The sequence below is a fragment of the Pinus tabuliformis genome, chromosome 2_2 (assembly GCF_031772625.1).
Source record: "Pinus tabuliformis cultivar Carrire ecotype Pingquan chromosome 2_2, CPIR1, whole genome shotgun sequence".
Taxonomy (NCBI): domain Eukaryota; kingdom Viridiplantae; phylum Streptophyta; class Pinopsida; order Pinales; family Pinaceae; genus Pinus; species Pinus tabuliformis.
The window spans coordinates 1,003,623,036-1,003,641,825 of record NC_142300.1 but is presented as its reverse complement, the minus strand read 5'-3'; the positions used below and the strand labels follow the sequence as shown (position 1 = coordinate 1,003,641,825).

General features: G+C 35.7%; 1 protein-coding gene across 3 annotated transcripts; it reads right to left on the bottom strand.

The window, feature by feature from the left end:
• Positions 1–9,260: 9,260 nt before the first annotated feature.
• Positions 9,261–18,000, bottom strand: LOC149196761 (U11/U12 small nuclear ribonucleoprotein 25 kDa protein-like). Of its 3 annotated transcripts, none has more exons than XM_089405625.1 (5): positions 17,701–18,000; positions 17,524–17,620; positions 17,322–17,421; positions 10,712–10,847; positions 9,261–9,914 (listed from the first exon to the last, which is right to left on the bottom strand). In XM_089405625.1, exons 1-5 carry the CDS (start codon positions 17,822–17,824, stop codon positions 9,892–9,894), a joined length of 480 nt encoding a protein of 159 aa, XP_089261751.1. In that variant the 5' UTR covers positions 17,825–18,000; the 3' UTR covers positions 9,261–9,891. The 3 variants fall into 3 exon arrangements, with proteins under 3 accessions (XP_089261751.1, XP_089261749.1, XP_089261750.1); XM_089405623.1 differs by having other exon boundaries at positions 10,723–10,847; positions 17,701–17,983; XM_089405624.1 differs by having other exon boundaries at positions 10,723–10,811; positions 17,701–17,972.
• Positions 18,001–18,790: the final 790 nt, after the last annotated feature.

Sequence of the window (18,790 nt, the reverse complement as noted above, 5' to 3'; positions counted from 1 at the left end):
TTGATTATCTCATCAATGACAACTTTATGATTATCAAAAGGTGTCTCCACAGCTTTTCATGTCACCTAAACAATATTCTTCAAGGTTATTCCATGAGGACTTCAATGATGCTCCAAGTTCTGTTGCACAAGTCCTCAAATTAATACAAAAGGTTGTTCCAAGATTGTCTTTAAGAGTTGGTCCAGATAATGTCTTCAATAGTTCTGCACACCAAATCCTCTACAAATTTCTTCAACAAATATGCTTCCACCGGTCTTCTTTAACATCTCCTCTAGGTCAACTTCTTAAGTATTTTTTCAATGGTGTTTCCAAATACCTTTACTTCAAGGATTGCTGACTATTTTTTTCAAGATCTTCAATGCACAATAAATGTTTAAGGTTTCTTCAAGTATACTTTCCAAAGTTTGGTACAATAGTTCTTATTTAATTCTACTCCAAAGGATTTGCTCTAAGATGCCTTCAATGATGACCTTTTAGATCTGCTGCAAGGGTGACTTCAGTGATACAAAACTACTACTACATAATTCTTCAAAGAATTGCTTCCAAATCTAATTAGGTATGTACAAATAGATCTCTTATCAAACTTTTCTTGCCACAAAGATGTCTTCAAAGACTTCTATAAGAGGGATCCAAATTCTTCTCAAGAGAAGGCTTAATATTTGTTCTTAACAAGACTTAGGTTTCGATGCTCCAAGACTGTTCTCTAGGTATTGTAAACAAGCAACCTTCTTAACATAGAATTACACCACTAATCAATGTAGTAAGCTTGCTTCAAACTGTTATACAAAATGCCATGAACAAACCTCGCATTACCTTATTTAATCCATAGACATGGCTGCATTACAAGACTATTACAGAGTCGAAATGAAGACTTGTCAAAGATCCAAATTACAATGCTTTCACAAGTCTGAATTATAGTTACCTCAAAGCCGAATTACAGGGTTACCTCAAGGCCGAATTCTGTTGTTCGAGTTACACAGGGAGGTATAAAATGAGTCACTGAAGTATATAAAAACAAAACCTTATTTCTTATCCAATTATACTTTCTTCATTGAATTCTTTCTTGTCTTTATCAAGCTTTGTACTCCTTCAAATCTACGATTTTTTCCCTGTATTCTTGACCGAAAATATTACCAAAACTGAGGAGTCAGTCTTTCTATTTATAATTTTTTGAGCATATCTGGACAGTCATGTCGGTTGGAAGTGGATCTGACCTGTGTATTGGGGAGCCGACCAACATTGATGACTTTTTTTAATTAAATTCAAGGAGATTAATAGGATAGCAAAGCTTGTCATTAGTATAATAGGATAGTTAGTTGGGGCTTGTTTTATGGTTAGGAATCGTTTTTATTAAGGTATAGGATTTTGGTAGTTAGGATTTTATTTAGGATTTAGAAATTCTATTATTTAGGGGTGGGAAGTCAATGGAATAATTTTTTAACAATCCTAGGGCTTTATTATTAGGTTTTTTAATAGGAATAGGATAAAAACTTGTTAATAGGAATAGAATTTTAGAATTTAGGAATTTATGAATTAGGATGTTGTTCTCAAGGACCAGGGTTAGGGTTTATTAATCTAAGGTTTCGTCATAAATTAGGATTTGTTAATAGGAAAAGGGTTTGTCAACAAGGCTAGGGTTCCGTCTTCTTAAACAATGCACCCAAGTTTCCATCTAATTGACATCAATGACAACATTATCCAACAGACTCAATCAGCTTGACTAGGACCTCTTTTTTGTAGTTAGAAGCTTGTGGGAAAGGTTGTGGAGCTAGGACAATGGGGATTAGGAAAAAAGGCATAAATAGAGTTATGAAGTTATGGAGGTTGAATTTCTTAATAGCTTATCACCATGGCTACAGGAGAAGAATATGTGATCTAAATAGCTTATATTTTTTTATGAAGTTTGTGGATGTTGAAAAACCCATCATGTTGTGCCCCTCTATCACATTGGTATGGCTTGCCAAGAAACATGTTACAACAATCCAATGGTATAATATCACAATAAACTATACTAATGAAAGGTCCAATAGACTCGAAAGAAATAATGTTATAGGAGTAGATGAACTTGCTTCATTTTCCCTTCCATCTTTAAATGGTTGTGGATTTAGTGGTAGGATTCTAGAGTGAGTTTACAAAACACTCAACGACAAGGATATTTTGGATGCTACTATCCACGATGAGTTGTCCACATTTTTTCCTAATCTAGAAAGTGAATGAAAAAAATCCCATTATGAGTAGTGTAAGGTTGATTCAAGAGGACCAACTAAAGGTTGGAGGTGTTATGATCATGGAACTCAACTTCCTCTATTTGTTCCTCATGGTAAATTTCTTCGATTACTTTTTTTAGTTCAACAAGGAGAGCCTTATTTTTTTTGTACTACAAGGCATGGCATTCATCATTAGTATGACCATGGGTCTCAGTGATAAGAGCAATGTGTATGTGTCACTTAGCCAATGATACTTGCTAGCTCCAAAGTAGAACCAATGATGGTTAAGAAAATAGGAAAGGCAAAGTTCTTTGTTTGCAAGGGTTATGAGTAGCTTGATTAACATTAGCTTTGATTTTGGAAGCTAGTTGAAAGCTATGATTGAATGAAGAAATAGGGAGCTCTACTTTTATTATTATGTAAGGAAACAAACTATAAATGAAATTTGAATAGAGGGAACTTACATAATTTCTTATCTTGAGTTTAAGGAAGATTCGTTGAATTCCTTGATGAAACATCACACTAAATGTTTGGGAGTTGTAGCCAGTGTGTCAGCGTTGCATACTGTACCAAACAAGTAGAAAAAAGTATGGACAACATATTTGAAAGCTTCCCAAGTGTTGATCAAAGGTTATTTGGAGGTTGCAAGGTGCTGAGACAGTGTTTGTCACCATTTGAGGACTTATTCTTCCATGGGACCTCAACTACAAATATGCTCTAAATGTTTATCAAAGTGGGATGATCTATGAAGTAGGATTCTAGATGTAGATCCAAGAACTAAGTTTGTCCACAATTAGGGCTGCATTATATTGAGGAAATGGAAAATTTTCATGTCTAGTATGAAACATTGTTGGGAAATATGGATGCCCAACTAAAATATTAGGTTGATGTTGTGACTATTATTGCAAGCTCCATTGAAGGGACTAAAATTGAGTGGTAAGGAACTACTGGAACATATTCATCATATCCTACATTTTCCTTGAGACTCAAGTTGAGTGACAAGGACTTCCCAGAAGAGGTGTTGCTCCTACATGTGTTTAGGGAAGACTTGGGAAAAGTTGGAGCCTTGAAAGTAGATTCTTTTGAGTCATTGAATATTTTATGAGGATCCATACAATATAATAAATTATCGATCGCACTTGAGTTCAAAACTCAAAAAGAATCCTAAGCGGTGAAAAAAAATTAAGGGTGTCGAAATTGGAAACTTTTGAAGATACCCTAATGTTAAGGTGTTTGTACCAATTTATAAGAGGACAATACCAAAAGCGGAAGAGAAATACTAACAAGAAACACAAGATAAAGAAAACATGCAAGTATGAGAGATTATTTCCAAAATTGCACATGTTTACACTCTATAATTCCTAAGAACTTATAAAGGTAAATAAGATCTAAATTGGAGTGTAAAATGCACAAACAACACGCGGAACTCTTATTACTTTGGTTATTCCGAATAAATCTCATCCAAAAGACAGAAAGTTAAAAGCTAAAAGTGATTAAGAGTTAGAAGTAGAAACAATGTACATTTCCTCTTAGCGCCTACTAATTTTCAATAAGAACGTCAATCAAATAAATTTGAATAATAGCTAAATCATTCAAAGTTCCAATCTGTCAAGAGAAAGGCTAATAAAGTGGGAGGCTCTATTACCTAACATTAGTGTTGATGCTAACCAGGGGGAACAAATGTAAAATCAAATGGAAATCCTTGATGGAGGGTGAAACCCAACAAATCATTCTAATTATTATTGAAAATAAAAGAGAATGAAATATTAGTAGGAATCTATGGGATGAACCACGGGCATTTAAGACCGCACCACAAAATAACTGGTAGTTGAAAAAACCTGCTAGGAGGGGATAGGTGGAGGAACCTTATGCAAAAAGAAATAACTAAATCTACTAAAGCCAAATTTTATATATTCTACCTCGTTATTAAAATCTATGAATCCTCTATGATGAGGCCCAATTCCTCATATTGGGGTTATATGTTGGAGTTTTCCTCTAAATGGCTTCATTGTCATTAAAAATGTCCATATAACTGAGCCTTAATTATGGTAAAATATCTCAGTGGAAGAGCCTTCCCTCAAGACATTATCGTAATCACCTTTGATGCCTTCATCCAATAATTCCTATAATTGCGGGCCATAGATGTCTTTGGCACTTCATTAAAGAAATATTTTATAAGAATAAATTAAATTTCATCATTAGCCTTGTAGAGTTTGACAGTGGACAATTACATTGTAATTGCTTATGCTCTTGCTCGTTCCTTTGTTTTACGAAACTTCAAGTAGATAATATGGTCAATATCACCAACCTAGTTTGCTGCAAGAGTTTCATTAATGATGTATTTGATACCTCGTACTACTGCAAGGAAGGATTGGTTGACTTTTTAAAGAGGTATGGTTCAATCTACCATAAAATCATGGAAACTAATTTCTTTTCTAGAGGCCTACTGAACAAAAAATAACATTAAGAACCTATGAATGTCTCAATACATTTCTTTTATCTCTAATCATCTTGTCCATCAAAACAACTACCATCATTATTGAGTTGGAAGCATTTTTTGTTCCAAAAAGTAGCAAAGAAGACTCTGAGACTATTAGACTATTAGACTTCAATTTTTCCATAATCTTGGAGCTAGATGGTACCCATTCAAATTTCACATTCCACATTTTGCTACGGAAACTATCAATAATGAAGATTGTCCCTTAGTTAAAGGTATCTATGAAGCGCTTATAGTGATTTATGTCGATTTTCAAATTGTAAAGATGAAAAAAATATCAATCTTAGCTCTTATGCAATTCATATCATGTTTAATCTATGGAAATCTCACGATCTCAAATGTATTCAAAGGAATTAATACATTGCAAATCTTTGTTGTCAAAGCAAAATCTAAGGGGGCACCTAGCCTTAGATTTTATTTTGTTAATGAAATTATTTAAGATGGTAGACTTGGAACTAAATTCACCATGCTAAGATTTAACTCGAGCCTTGCCTCTAAATATTTTGAAATAACAAACCAACATTTGAAATTTTTACTATACTTTTTAAAGGCCAACATAAGGTGCTACACTTTTTCAAAGAGTTGCCCATTTATAGATTCATTGTATTAAGTTTTTTTCCAATGTTAGATGAGCTTATGAGCAAAATGCATTTGGAGAGCTTAATTTTGCATTAGTAATATTTTTTTAAATTCATAATGTTTATTAGTTTCAATTTTCACGACCTGATTTTTGAAACACTATGATTTATATTAAACGAAATCATCACAAAAGTGGTAGAATGATAAGAATATGGTGAATTTTATAAAGGAAAAAAATCCACTATTAAACCAAGAATAAATGATAAAAACAATTTATATAAAAAAGGTTTCTGTAATGATAAATCAGCTAAAACATGGCCTAATAATACATAGTAGAAGGAGAAGGTTGTAGGTAGGGACTAACCTTGTGAAGTTAAACTTTGACTACTTCAAATGAACATTGACTATACTACCATCAAGGATCAATGTAGACAACTAGTTGGGACCTTACGAATCAACAAAAGAAGAATGTAGATCAGCATGTTCTAAGAGAATGAATGACTAACTTTGCCAATAATATATGTGGGGGTATACAATAGTGAAGTAGACTCAATCTTCACACAGTGATAAGATAGCATCATCCAAGCTTGGAAAAGAGTAGAGCACCCTTCATAATCAAGAAGCATAAGGGTTGAAACAATGGTTTTAAATGTGTTGTGAATGCAGAGAAACACAAAGCCACCTACAATACCCACTAGCCCCTCCCATAAGAAAACATGTAAAAGAATTTAGGCAGCGAAGAGTTGATAGGAAAAGCCATTAGGAAAGGATTTGTTTGGGAACTTTCAATCTCCTTCCTAGCAAAAACCCAAAGAACACTAATAGGCAAAGGAGCATTTTCAAGGTCACAATTGATTTAAAGTGGGCAGTGAAAGATGTGGTGGTTGGAATTGTGAGGAAGAATTTTGTTATTGTGGAGAGTAAGAGTGAAAGGATTACCATGTTGGGTACAATTATTCAACGGAAAAGTGATAGAGGGTAATTACAAATCAGAGCACTCATGTTCTCCATGATAGATGAGATTAGAGCAAGGAAAATTGTAAGAAACAATGATAATGAAGCTCTGCACTGTTGAGGACACCATAGTATAAACTCACATTATCTCTTAAGCATATTTTGAATATAGGTTGGGGTCAACATTTTTTAATAATTATAGACCCATCAAAGATGGTAAGGCAAGCCTCAGAGCAATTTTCTTGAATTATAACTTTTCCATTTAAGTCTTCAAAACCATAATTTTGGTTATCCTCTATTACTACATTCAAAAGTGGATGTCGATATTTTTTTTTGTTGGTTTGATCCACGAGGGATTTGAACTTTGAATCTCATGCTTTACATAATACTTCATAGCATGACAATCGCTAATTGAGTTGCCCCTATGGGGAAACTGAACATCTATGTTATAAAAACAAAGATTTTGAATTTTCATACCATTAATAAGATAAATAATATGAAATATGAGTAATTAAATGAGACATGTTTCACATTTACAAAAGAAAAATATAAATCCATGTTAGAATGGCTATGTTAAAGGACTATAATTTATACATGTTATTATATTTTTATTTTCGCATGAATACAAGGGTGTTATTGAGAGCCACTAATTTTTTACATATCAGTGAGTTATGTTTTTCTTTTGTCCAATGATAGAAATATTTTTATTTTATGAAAAATAACATATTTATATGAAATAAGCTCAATATTGCCTTTCAAGGGTGGCTTGAAAGGCAGGGACTAATAGTGACAATCTCATCCACATCAATTTGAACCCTGATTAACCTTGCTCAATATGGTTTACAAGCTATCATAGCGGGCCCTGGAGGGTTTCTTGGTAGCAATACTATGTGATCATTAGTGGAAGCAATTATTATATGTTTTAGTTGCCAATATCCCTTTGATACCAAAAAAAAAGACAAATTTTAATTTAAAATAAATGAGCTCAATATATCCCATTGCATATACCTAAATCAAAATGTTTTGTTCTAAATAACAAAAGTGATAATAAGGGATAATGAATAATCATTTTTGCATTGTAATGCATCTCAAGCATTTTTGCCAATTGCTTAAATACAAGAGAAAGTATAGGTCTAAATAATCATCTTTGCATTGTAATCCATCAAGCATTTGTGCCAATTGCTTAAATACAAGAGAAAGTCTAGGCCCACAAACTGTCATTCCCTAACATATCAGCAACACTTTCCAAAAGTATAAACAAAGGTTTGATCAATGTTAACATTAAATTTTCCCATGCAAATTCAACGTGAAGGATCTAACATCTTAGTACACCTATCAATTGCAAAAGAAATTTTACTAAGTTTCATTTAGTAACATGGGAAAATACTTTATCCCACTTTCCAAAAGTATAAACAAAGGTTTGATCAATGTTAACATTGAATTTTCCCATGCAAATTCAACATGAAAGATCTAACATCTTAGTACACCTATCAATTGCAAAAAAAAAATTGCTAAGTAACATGGGAAAATACTTTATCCCATACTTTCACATGAAACCATAATTCTTCCATAATTCTTATTTAACAGAGTTTCCTATCCATACCATAGGAGGGTCATTGTTTATTTCAAATGGATTTCCAATTTTAAGAAAACTGTTATTTTTAATAACTTACTTAATGTTGTTAAAAATATCCTTGGAAACCAAACATACTTCTCAATATCCTTCTTCAAGGATGATATGTGTGAGGCTTTTTGCGGTGATTAAAACAAGTGCATTTTATACAATGTTATCCATGGTTGGGTCACTACATCAATGGCAAAGAAAGTCATAAATTTCAAGTAATTTTGAAAAAGTGCAACATTATATTATGATCAGGGCATTAACCTAAAAATAGACATCGATCAATGAGTTTATGTTTAAACTGGGAGCGCACGTTCCCATCACCTGATAGAACAAGTGGATCAGCCCATGAGGAGATAATTGTCGGTTAAAAGGAATCTTATCCATTGTTCTTTTACGAACTTATCCTTTCTACCACGAACTAGAACACTGTTTTAACTTTGTTCTCTTCCTTTGTTCTTTGAAGAGGTTTCCGTTTTTCATTTGTTCTTTGCGGAGGTTTATTTCAAGAATCTTTATTTTGAGCTAAAGGAAAATTCCTTACTTAGAATGTTATTTTGGCTCATCTTATCCATCACACATTTGTCGTATTCTTGGTAGCAGGGCGCATCTCTTTGAGATTATATTGGGTGAGTGGTTATTCTCGGCAATTTTTTCTATGAAAAGAACCAATAATTGAATCCTTTTGATAGGAGAGATTGGTTCACAAGTTTCATAGCAAACTTCTGGCCCCAGCATCAGAAGGAGGCACATCTAAAGGTTGGACCAGAACCTGCAGACTAGAGAAAGCAACAGAAACGCAATTTCGTTTTGAATCAGAAGATCGACACTTTAGTGGGCTTTGATCAGTATCTGAGGAACTGAGAGATATTTACCATTTAGAAGATACATGTTAACAAACATACGTAAGTATAAATGAACACACGACGAGCAAACAATAAGGACCGCACATAAGAAGATGGGTGTGAACTTCGAAATAGAACACACCGCAGCAAGAAATAATTAGCATGATAGAGTCTTTTACTTGTTCAATGGATCACCAATTTAGCGTGGCACGCTGACATACTATTCCATAATATAATAGCATAGTAAGCAAGCACATCTGGGTTTACACACTTGGGTGGAAAGACGCATGGAAGAATCAATTTAAGATCAAAAAATCTTATTAGTTCAGATTATCTGAAGTGATTTCTATTAAAAATATCCAAGCTTAGCTTATATGTCATGTTCATCATTTCAGGTCTGCGGCAAAATCAAATCTTAATGGTATCAGTGAAAACTGCACCTTGTCAGAACAATGGACTTCCAACTTTTACCTTTTAACGTTGAACAAGAATAAGTATAATTAATGCCAAAATTCTACTCGAAACTAGCAGTGTTCCTCAGATAAAGATTGCAACCGTAATCAAACAAAGAGAATTCATTTATCAGTTTCTTGCCTGGATATACCACCAAATGCTTCATGTACAGTGCAAACTACAATCTATATTTTTTAGATATGTTGCAGTCCCGAGAGACCAAACCACTACAGACTTGATAGATACTGACACATTCAATAATTTTTCCATACCATTGATGACTAGTCATAATTTTAATGACCCATCCCAGCTCCTTGTAATCCTATTTGTCACATATCTATTGAACTAGTTTACATCTGGCTCAAGCAATTTCAAAGAATGGAACCCAAATTGTCTCGTCTCTCCTGAAAATTGCATCAACCCTTATAGAGCTAACAAGGTGGTTGAATTTAGGCTAAACCCATCCCAGCATCCTGTCCACAGAATACTCTGTGTCATCGGAGTGGAGTGAAACAACTCGTCGTAAATATCTATTATTTCAGAGAAGCAGGTGAATTACTCATTTAAACATATATATACATCTCTGGATCATTTGATTTATCATGTTTCAGTGCCTTCGATGTACATTCTTTGGATCTGCTTTCATACCAACAATCCAAAGTTTTGTATAGATAAACCACGTTCTTATGGTGCGTGTCCAATGGAGCTCAATATGTGTAAGCGTTGTGTGTCCATTCATGTTTGCACGATCAGAAGACCTGTTAAATAGAATATGTTAGAATAAGTACAGAACGATCTTCGTAGATTTGAAAACTTAGCCCACACTAACTTTTATACCATTTCTGGAAATGGCCCATCAAATATTATATTGGTTTATGATTGAAGAGGTCTAGGTGTGCTTGAACCTAACAAGCAGTCAACAATTATGCATTACAGAAAACCTAACGATTTTCCCTATCGTAATATACACAATGATAAAAAATAATTTTTAATGATGTTGAGAAGTATTTTTAAAACCCAAATGATAGGATTAGGTAACGAATTTCCCTCAATAGAAGCATACAAGTAATCCGGAAGAAAATAAAACATGAATATTCACTAACTAAAAGCCAATGAAAGATGCAACAAAACAAATAGCACAACCAAAAATTGACCATATGAGTATTACTGGTAAATCTTAATGCTAGAGACAGATGCAATTCCATATATAAAAAAGGAAATCCAGCGAAACCAGCGTAGAGCCATCTTAACTCTGGATGTATCAAGCGCCGAGAGGGATCAAATCTTTCAAGGTGCAAACCTCTTTTTTGAGTGCAAAACTTGAGAAAATGTTTACACCTTGAAAGATTTGATCCCTCTACACACTTGATATATCCAGAGCTAAGATGGATCTATGCTGGTTTAATAGATTCTTGTGATGAAAATTTAAATTGGGTAAAACTGACATAAAGGGTTACTCTATGATTGGTCATATATTTTTTGATACGGAGGAAGAAGATCAAGAATTATTCAAAATGCAAAAGAATGCATAAACAATAATGAAAAAATAAGTTACCAAGTCCATACTTCTTTTTGAGTACTCCAAATGCGCTGTGCTTTCTTCGATGAAGTTTATCCCGTTGACTTGCTGAAGACATATGCCGTACAAAAGAAAGCTCTATCAATCCCAGCAAGGAATATTGGATTAAAATCTGTTATAAAAAACTTTAGTTTATAAACATAGCAGTCCTGAACAATCATTCATTGCAAGCAATGCAACTTTGAGAATTCATAAAGCCATGAGACATTTATTGGCATATTGACCTTGCAGCATGATTTGAATAGGATGCACATGTATAGAGGTCTCAACATACATAGGAGATAAGGGAGTCGATGAATTATCAAATAAAGATGATTTAGGATTTGTGCTGATGAACGCAGTGGATCAAGTTTCTGTCGATGATTGACAAAAACATAAGCCTTTGAAAATAGCACAAAACTTCTATCCACTTGTTCAGAACAAGATTAGTAAGGATAAATGCTTCAATGTGGGATGTTCTCTTCCAAATAAGGTAAATCTTGCCGGGGGAAGTGTTGAGATTTGTAGCTTGGGAGGTACTCCAAACGCTAGGGTACAGGGCTGTGGAGGATTTGGCACCACAAAAGGGTGTGAAACCAAGAAGAGTTTTGATGATTTCGCACTTAGAGATGATCAAGCACCCTTAGAGGAGCAAGGGGCTGCTTCAACCACCAAGAGAAGCCATGTAGGTTGAGAGATGAATTCATTTGTGTTTGTGTGGGCTTGCAACAATAGTTTCATGTCGGCCTAGACTTAGAAGGTGCCCTCAAGGGCTAGACGTTGCACACCCTTCAAAACATATAAATAAGAGAAACGTGGAGGCTCATTTCTCACATCTAAAGTGCGACAAATCCCAAGGAGATACTTCTGTGATAGCCGCAGCCAAAGGAAGCCTAGCGAAGGAGGGAAAAGGGACTGTTTGCGGTGCTATTTTTTCATGACAGCAGGTCGAATTATTGGAGAGGGCAGCCAGCAAGAAAAGGAGAAATTCTGAGCCAAATCCATGCTAGTTTGAAGCTGTTACATCTCTGTTTAAGCAGGCGGAGTTTATGTGTAACCTCAGGCTGGACAGAGCCCTAGTTTACGTCAGTTCTGAGTTATTTGGAGTCTGTTTTAACAGCCTAGAAGGAGGCCAAGCACAGTGAAGAGGCTGGGCCAGAAGGGAAACAGGACAACGCCACAGTTGAAGGAGTTTTGAGGCCTAGTTGAGGGCTGTTGCAGTGGCACAGAAAGCCCTAACCAGTGGGCCGAAAAACTCAGAATCAGGGTCACAGAACAGAGTCGCATCTCAGGCAGAAGAGGTATGCTTTTGTCTTCTTAAGTTGATTTTTTTGCTAGTGAATGAAGAACTAGTTTGAATGGTTTTGGGAGGACACTTGTGGACTGTTTGGAGGGCAGCAAAAAGGTGTCCTTGTGTGCCCTAAGTCCAGATTTGTAAAGGAGCTCAAATTTGGTAGGAGAGGCAGAAGTGAAATGGCCTAGTGGTTGATCCCTTGAAGGAAGAAATGGCAGCCTAATTAGGCTTATGAATCAGCCCCAAGTTGACTGTTGGAGAAGGACATTTGACAGTGAAAGTGGGCAGCCTCCATGCCCTAGGTTTGTCTTCATTGGAGCAGCACAGGAAGGCAATAGTGGGAAGAAATCCCTAAGTGTTGAGGAGCAGCGGGTGGGCAGCTAAGGAGTTGTTCACAAACGGAGTTGTGAACAACTCATAAAAAGACCCTATGTGTTGATTCGTTGATGGACTAATGATCAGCTAGAGGGCAGATAGATTGGAGCCGTGTTCAGTAACCTAAAAGAGCAGGATTCATTGATAGAGGCACATTGGTGTTGCTGCAGATTGGGAACAGAAGGACTAGCAAATGTGTTCAGGGTACGACCAAGTGGAGCTGTGAAGTGCACTACATCAGGTAGTCGGTCAGTTGGTATCTTGTTCAGGGTAGATTGATTGTCATAGTTGTTGACACCAAACCCTAGTTTGTATTCTTTTCTCAATGATTGTATGAGGGCCATGATCCATAGTATGGAAGCCCTAGACTGTTTTATTAAAGTTTGTTAATACAACGAAGTTGGATTGAAAAATTGCAAAAAGTTTTCTATTTGTGCACTGGTTGATTTACTTCTGTGTTTATTCCACTGTGCAAAGTAGTTTGTTGTAGCATTTGAGTTCGTTGTGTCAGAGATTCTAAGACCCTAGCCTAGATACTCCATTTCCGTGGAAAAACAACAGGAAGGTTATCAAGGTACACACACATTGACATGGAATACCAGGAATAATTATACAAATACAGCTAACACAACTTTAAAAAATAACCAGAGGGTTGAACCTAATCCCTATTATGGTTATAATTAATGATTGAATAAAATTTAAATTTCAATGTCTACTTAGCCGAGTGAACTCTACAACACAGGGATAAATGTATGCTTCAGATGGAACTGTTTGACACATTTACAGTTAAATTAACTCTGACTAGATGGAAGCCTCTAGTCTATCTTTGCAGCACTATCTATGCTTGTAGTGCTCTCATCCAAAAAAAAAAAATTAATCTCAATGAGGTGTAGAGAATACATCAAACAAGAACACACAGGCAACAGGGTTTAGCCTTTAGGCATCAATGTAAAAGAGGCATTCTGTTCTCATTCTTTCACAATCAGACAACAGGTTTTAGGTATCAATGTAAAAGAGACAATCTGTTCCCATTCTCTCACAATCAGACAAATGTTGAAATATGGGCAACACGTTTCAGTCATCAATGTAAAAGAGGCATTCGGTTCCCATATCAAACAAAGCTGAAATACAAAATATAAAACCCACCATCCAAAGTAAGTATGAGAGTTGTCCTTTACATACACACTCAAAATATGGGCAACTGGTTTTAGGCATCAATATAAAAGAGGCATTCTGCTCTTATTCTCTCACAGTCAAAGAAATGTCGAAATTCAAAACAGATACCCACACCATGAGAAGTAGAGGTTTCCTCAATCTCACTATCTGTATCAAGATGACCAATTGTTTTTAACTTTTCATAGTTCAAGATGAGTGCTTGGTCTTTCCCATTGGCTCAAGTAAACTTTATTTAAGCTTCTTACTTCATTTCTGATTTGCCTTGTTCGGTCTGTAGCCCATACAGTTCTTTCAAGCCATAATATAACTTTAAGTGAAGATAAAATTAGATAGGATAAATTTGATGTCCACAAATAACCAAGGAATAGGCCAATAGGACTAGAGAGTACAATCGACTAAGGGAGAGTCTAGAACACTCCTGTATGAAAAAATGTTATCATAGTAAAAAAGATATACCAGATTGAAAGGATCATGAGATTGGCCAAACCAAAGCAAAAAAATCCTATGCGACTCAAGACCCTAGCTCAACATCATCGTCATAAATGGAAATAAAAGTATAGGCAGAGAGGGGAGAAGTGGCATCCCTACCTCGAACTGCCACTATGTCGAAAACCACTGCAAACACTGAAAATTCCATTCGAAGAGTTCCTGAGGCCAAAAGGGGCCTGGCTGTGTAATCCTGGAAAGAGCTATGGAGAGATGATATTTGTCTCTCCTAACATCTGAGACCAAGAGAAAGAAACTCGTGATAAAAGTATGGTTGATTGGCTCAACCAAAGTGACTGGGGATAAGCCCTCAAATCCTCAGTGAGTTGGTGCTACAGGCATATTGATGCAAAATGGATATTGTAGTTTGTTGACAGATTTGTCCCCTGTTTTCGATCTCTGTATGCAGTTCCACCACTGCTGTTATATAGTCCATCTTGAAAGAGGGTCGAGGTTTTATGTCTTGTTCCACATGACACTTCCTCATTTCTTGAAGGATGTTTTACTTTTTATGCTGTATTAAATTTTAATCCTCAAATTTGTATATATCCGGACAGATGGAGGGCTTTTACACTGGGAACCATTTATACTGCCGTATCAATAATTAATGAAACTACACTTAAACAATGACCACCAATTTCCCCGTTATCAGCAATAAAGCTTGACATGCATTCTCTGATATTCATCAAATTACAATAGGCTGGGTCCAACCCATCAATTGAGAATTTGTGGCATCCCAGCCAGCACTCCCAATGAGAGGACAAGTAGAAACTAAACTGGACATTAAAATTCCAGCCCTCATGAGACTATTTTACCATAATCCCAACAGAGGTCTCACGGAAGCTTAGAATTAATTAAGTGCATGCAAACAATACCTGTGACCCAAATTGAATATTGTTACACACAACAAGCAGAACGCATATATTTCCAGAATAATAAATAACATTCAATTGTAGATTCATAAACAAAGACAAAAGCCCTATGTTTATACAAGAAAATTTCCACCCAACCATAGGCATCCAATGTAGATGCCACCCCAAGCCAAACTATGAGGCCACCAGAGCAAAGGTACCAAGTTACACGCCTCAAGCTCACTCAGCCCAACCCAACTTCTCTCATGGATCAGCCAATCTGCTTCTAGACATCTCATCCGGCCATCAAACAGTCATGGCACTCTCTTCCATTAAGCTACACAAAACAGTGAAAATCTTCTCTCTGTTCAGCAGTCCCTTGGGATGCTCTTCCCTTCCAATGCTCTTCGGGGTAGACAGAAAAGAGTCCAATCTACTGAATGCCTTGTGGGAGAAGGCTGCAAATAACACTTGGCTCTAAAACATCGAATGAGCAGCAATTACACGGTGGGTGAAGGCTTCCTAACTGGCCCAGCCTCTATTCACAACTACAGACATGTATCTCTGTCATCCAATGTCTACAAAATTCCCCTTCCACAGTGCTGATTTAGTCAATTTCCTGGTCAGTTCATCGTTAACCAGGAAGAAGACAGCATGAAAATCATAAAACATGAAAATGAGAATGTTAGCATGAATGACAGTGAGTGAATTGAGGGAATGATGACTGACTTTTCTTCTGAAGGGAAAATGAAACTCTTACATTTTCAAATAACGATTATACCCAGCCCATGTTCCAATAACTATAGAGCATACTTCCCCACAAACCTCTACATGCATTCAATGATTAGTTTATAAGTCAATGGAGGTGGATGGGTTCATTAGAAGCATATGATGGAAAAAGAGATGAGATCTTAGACTGAAACTTAAAAATAGAGGTTTACTTTACCTTAGGCCTCCATTCATCTTCCCTTTTGGTGGAATCATTGCCCATCTCATGCTCTCCGCAGCCATCTTTGACCATTACATATTATATTCCAGAATTAATATTTACATAACTTGAGTTCCCCTTGGCAATTCGACCACACGGTCCATAGAAATATAATTACAGCATCTACATGCCTAGCCATTCACTAGTCAGGCCTTTGAACTCTGCACTCAGAATTCACACTAGGAACATTACAAACAAGGTCATTTATTTAAGTTCATGTGGCTTCACTTTCATCGTTATAACCATGCATTTACATTTTACACATAATATGATCTAATACATTTCACTAGTCAAAACCAGGGTATTATAGAATTTTTCATCCATAGAAAATTTTGATTTCGGTGATCAGGACATCCATGCTCACACATTTAGCTGAAGTTTTGACTCCCAGCTTGATGGAGTTTGGAAGGAAAAGTTTGGCACTCTTTTCCCTGTCCATCTTGAAAAATAATGGCTGAATCATGACGATGAGCTAATTTTAAAATTTATACCCATTTCATGTAGAAGGGAAATCTCCAATACCCAACAGATACAAGTAGGTACATCAATGGATAGAAACCTCTGCAACCTAATTCAGAGAGTGCCTTGGATAACTGAGACTCCTATCAGTTAAGTTGTAAGTGGATAGACGATGATGATCGAAACAGCATTTAAGGGCCATATAGTAGTGCACAGTTTTGGTATGGCACAGGCTTGAGGCTTGTATTCCTCACAGTGGCTTCTTTATTGGTGGTTTGATTTTGGTTTATATACCCTGCATGCAGGCCCTTTTGCTGACCAATACAATTTTAGAGGTATGCGAATTATTGCAGCTTATTGTGCTTTGAGGCCCTAGCACTTATGAGAACGGATGACAGCCATTTGAATAGACTGCAATTGTACTTTCCAGCTTAACAGTGTTAGAGAACGAACCCTGAAACACTGTAATAGCACTCCCTCACCTTAACTATGCTCAGCTAACATACTTACCACCGTTGGAACTTAGAAAGATTGATATAACCTTCAAGCATAAGTCACCCGAGCAGAGCAATCTACAAGGATGAGCTTCGGTTGTTTAATTGTTAGCTGCTTGTCTTTGGAAACGATCCTCCAGCAAAGAGAACTATAAACATCCCAAAATCATGGTGAGAACATGGCTGCCTAATAAGCATGGAGTTACGTTTTAACTTGACCTTCGCCAACTCGAGATAAAAGAAAACGAACCTAATTGATCAGGGTAAGGCTTGAGTAATACTTTTTCTTTAGGGTTTCACACAAAGGTAACAGTAACTGAAGGATAATGGCATAGAATTCATTCATCAATCCATGTAATTACTGCATGTACTATTATGTGGCTCTGAAACTATAAAGCCAAAAAGCCCAAATCAAAACACTCGGTTTAATAATAAAATCCAAACCCATATCCACAATCTTCAAATGCTAGCATTTGATGCATACCTCATCACTGTCCTTGATTCCAAAACTGCTCAATAACGACCCGTCATTAATAAGCTCTTGATCATCGTAGGCCAAGCAGAAGTTTCCCCAGACATGACACCTGCAAGAAGAACCCAATTCTTCAAACTCAAAACCCAACAATTCGTAAGACAAAAAAACAAAATGCAGCATGGCTGGGAAGAATGATATTCAGTATCTGTACCAGGAAATCTTGCCTTCTTCCATCTGCGAGTCGCCGAATTTTTCCTCAATGGCCTTCTTTAGTTCAAGAACAGAAGCTGTTCCAGGCACACTTACCTCTGGAATAGAATTCAACCAATAGTTCTCTAAAACCCATCTGCAACTCCAAAGCTAAATCTAATGTATGCTCAAAACTTACCAAACGATGTTTTATCCATTCTGAAAATGCATAGGCGAATTGAAGCCTTAGTACACTCCACTTCCTTGGCTAACAGGGGCGATTCATCACCAGCCCCCAATGCTGCTGCTTCTATGGCTTTCATCTTGGGCACCAAAACGAATAACTTGGCCGTGCCAATGAACGGTATGCTGTATTAGCCATGTCCATGCAAGGAGAATATCATATATACACAAATATATAATTTCGGACCAAAGAAGAATACCATCTTTCTTTCGTATTCAGCTTTATCCCCATCGGCTTTGGTGAAAGCAAATCTAGCTTTGGTGGGCTCAGGGGACCAAGTGTTGAGGTGGAACCTTAAAGTCAAGGTGGTAGGATTGCATCTTATGCTTTTCCTCGGATGAAATTAGTTGCTATTTTTGGCCAAATTAGGTATCTATTTCTTTTTTAATTCCGGGGGACTGGTATTACCAATGATAAGGCTAATTAGGATTATGTTATTAACGTAAAATAAAGAAAAAAAGTCGATTCTTTTTTCCCAAATTCCAAGAGATTGGTAATGGTATGAATGAGAATGCTAATCATGATGTAAAATTAAGTAAATAGGTAATTTTATTATTGGTTCAAACATGGGTAAGAATAAGTAAATAGGTAATTTTATTATTGGTTCAAACATTGGTAATGATAAGTAAATAGATAATTTTATTCTTGGCTCAAATATTGGTAATGACAATCAAATAATTTTATTCTTGGCTCAAATATTAGCCATGGTATCAATGAGAATGTTGATTATGACTTAAAATTAAGTAAATAGGTAATTTTATCATTGGTTTTATGTTTGAATTTAAAGAAGAAGATATGTTTATCTTTGTCAATTAATCAATAAAATTATTATCAAAATCTCATAAATAATGAAATCTTAAATTATAATTTAAAATATAAATTATTAATTAAAATTAAAATATATAATATAATTTTTTATTAATTAATATGATAATCTATTTTGGTTTAATAAAATTTGTTAAATATAAATGAGAGATACAAATATTAAAAGCTAAACTCAAGTTGGTAAACTAAACTCCAATTAATTGATCATTAAATTATATGT

Excerpts from the sequence above, each read along its gene's own strand:
- LOC149196761 (XM_089405623.1), bottom strand. The coding sequence starts at position 17,824 with ATGAAAGCCATAGAAGCAGCAGCATTGGGGGCTGGTGATGAATCGCCC. Across the intron at positions 10,848-17,321 it reads GAATCAAGGACAGTGATGAG|ATTTTAATCCAATATTCCTT; the intron begins GTATGCATCAAA and ends TTTTTATAACAG. Across the intron at positions 9,915-10,722 it reads TTTGGAGTACTCAAAAAGAA|GTCTTCTGATCGTGCAAACA; the intron begins GTATGGACTTGG and ends TCTATTTAACAG.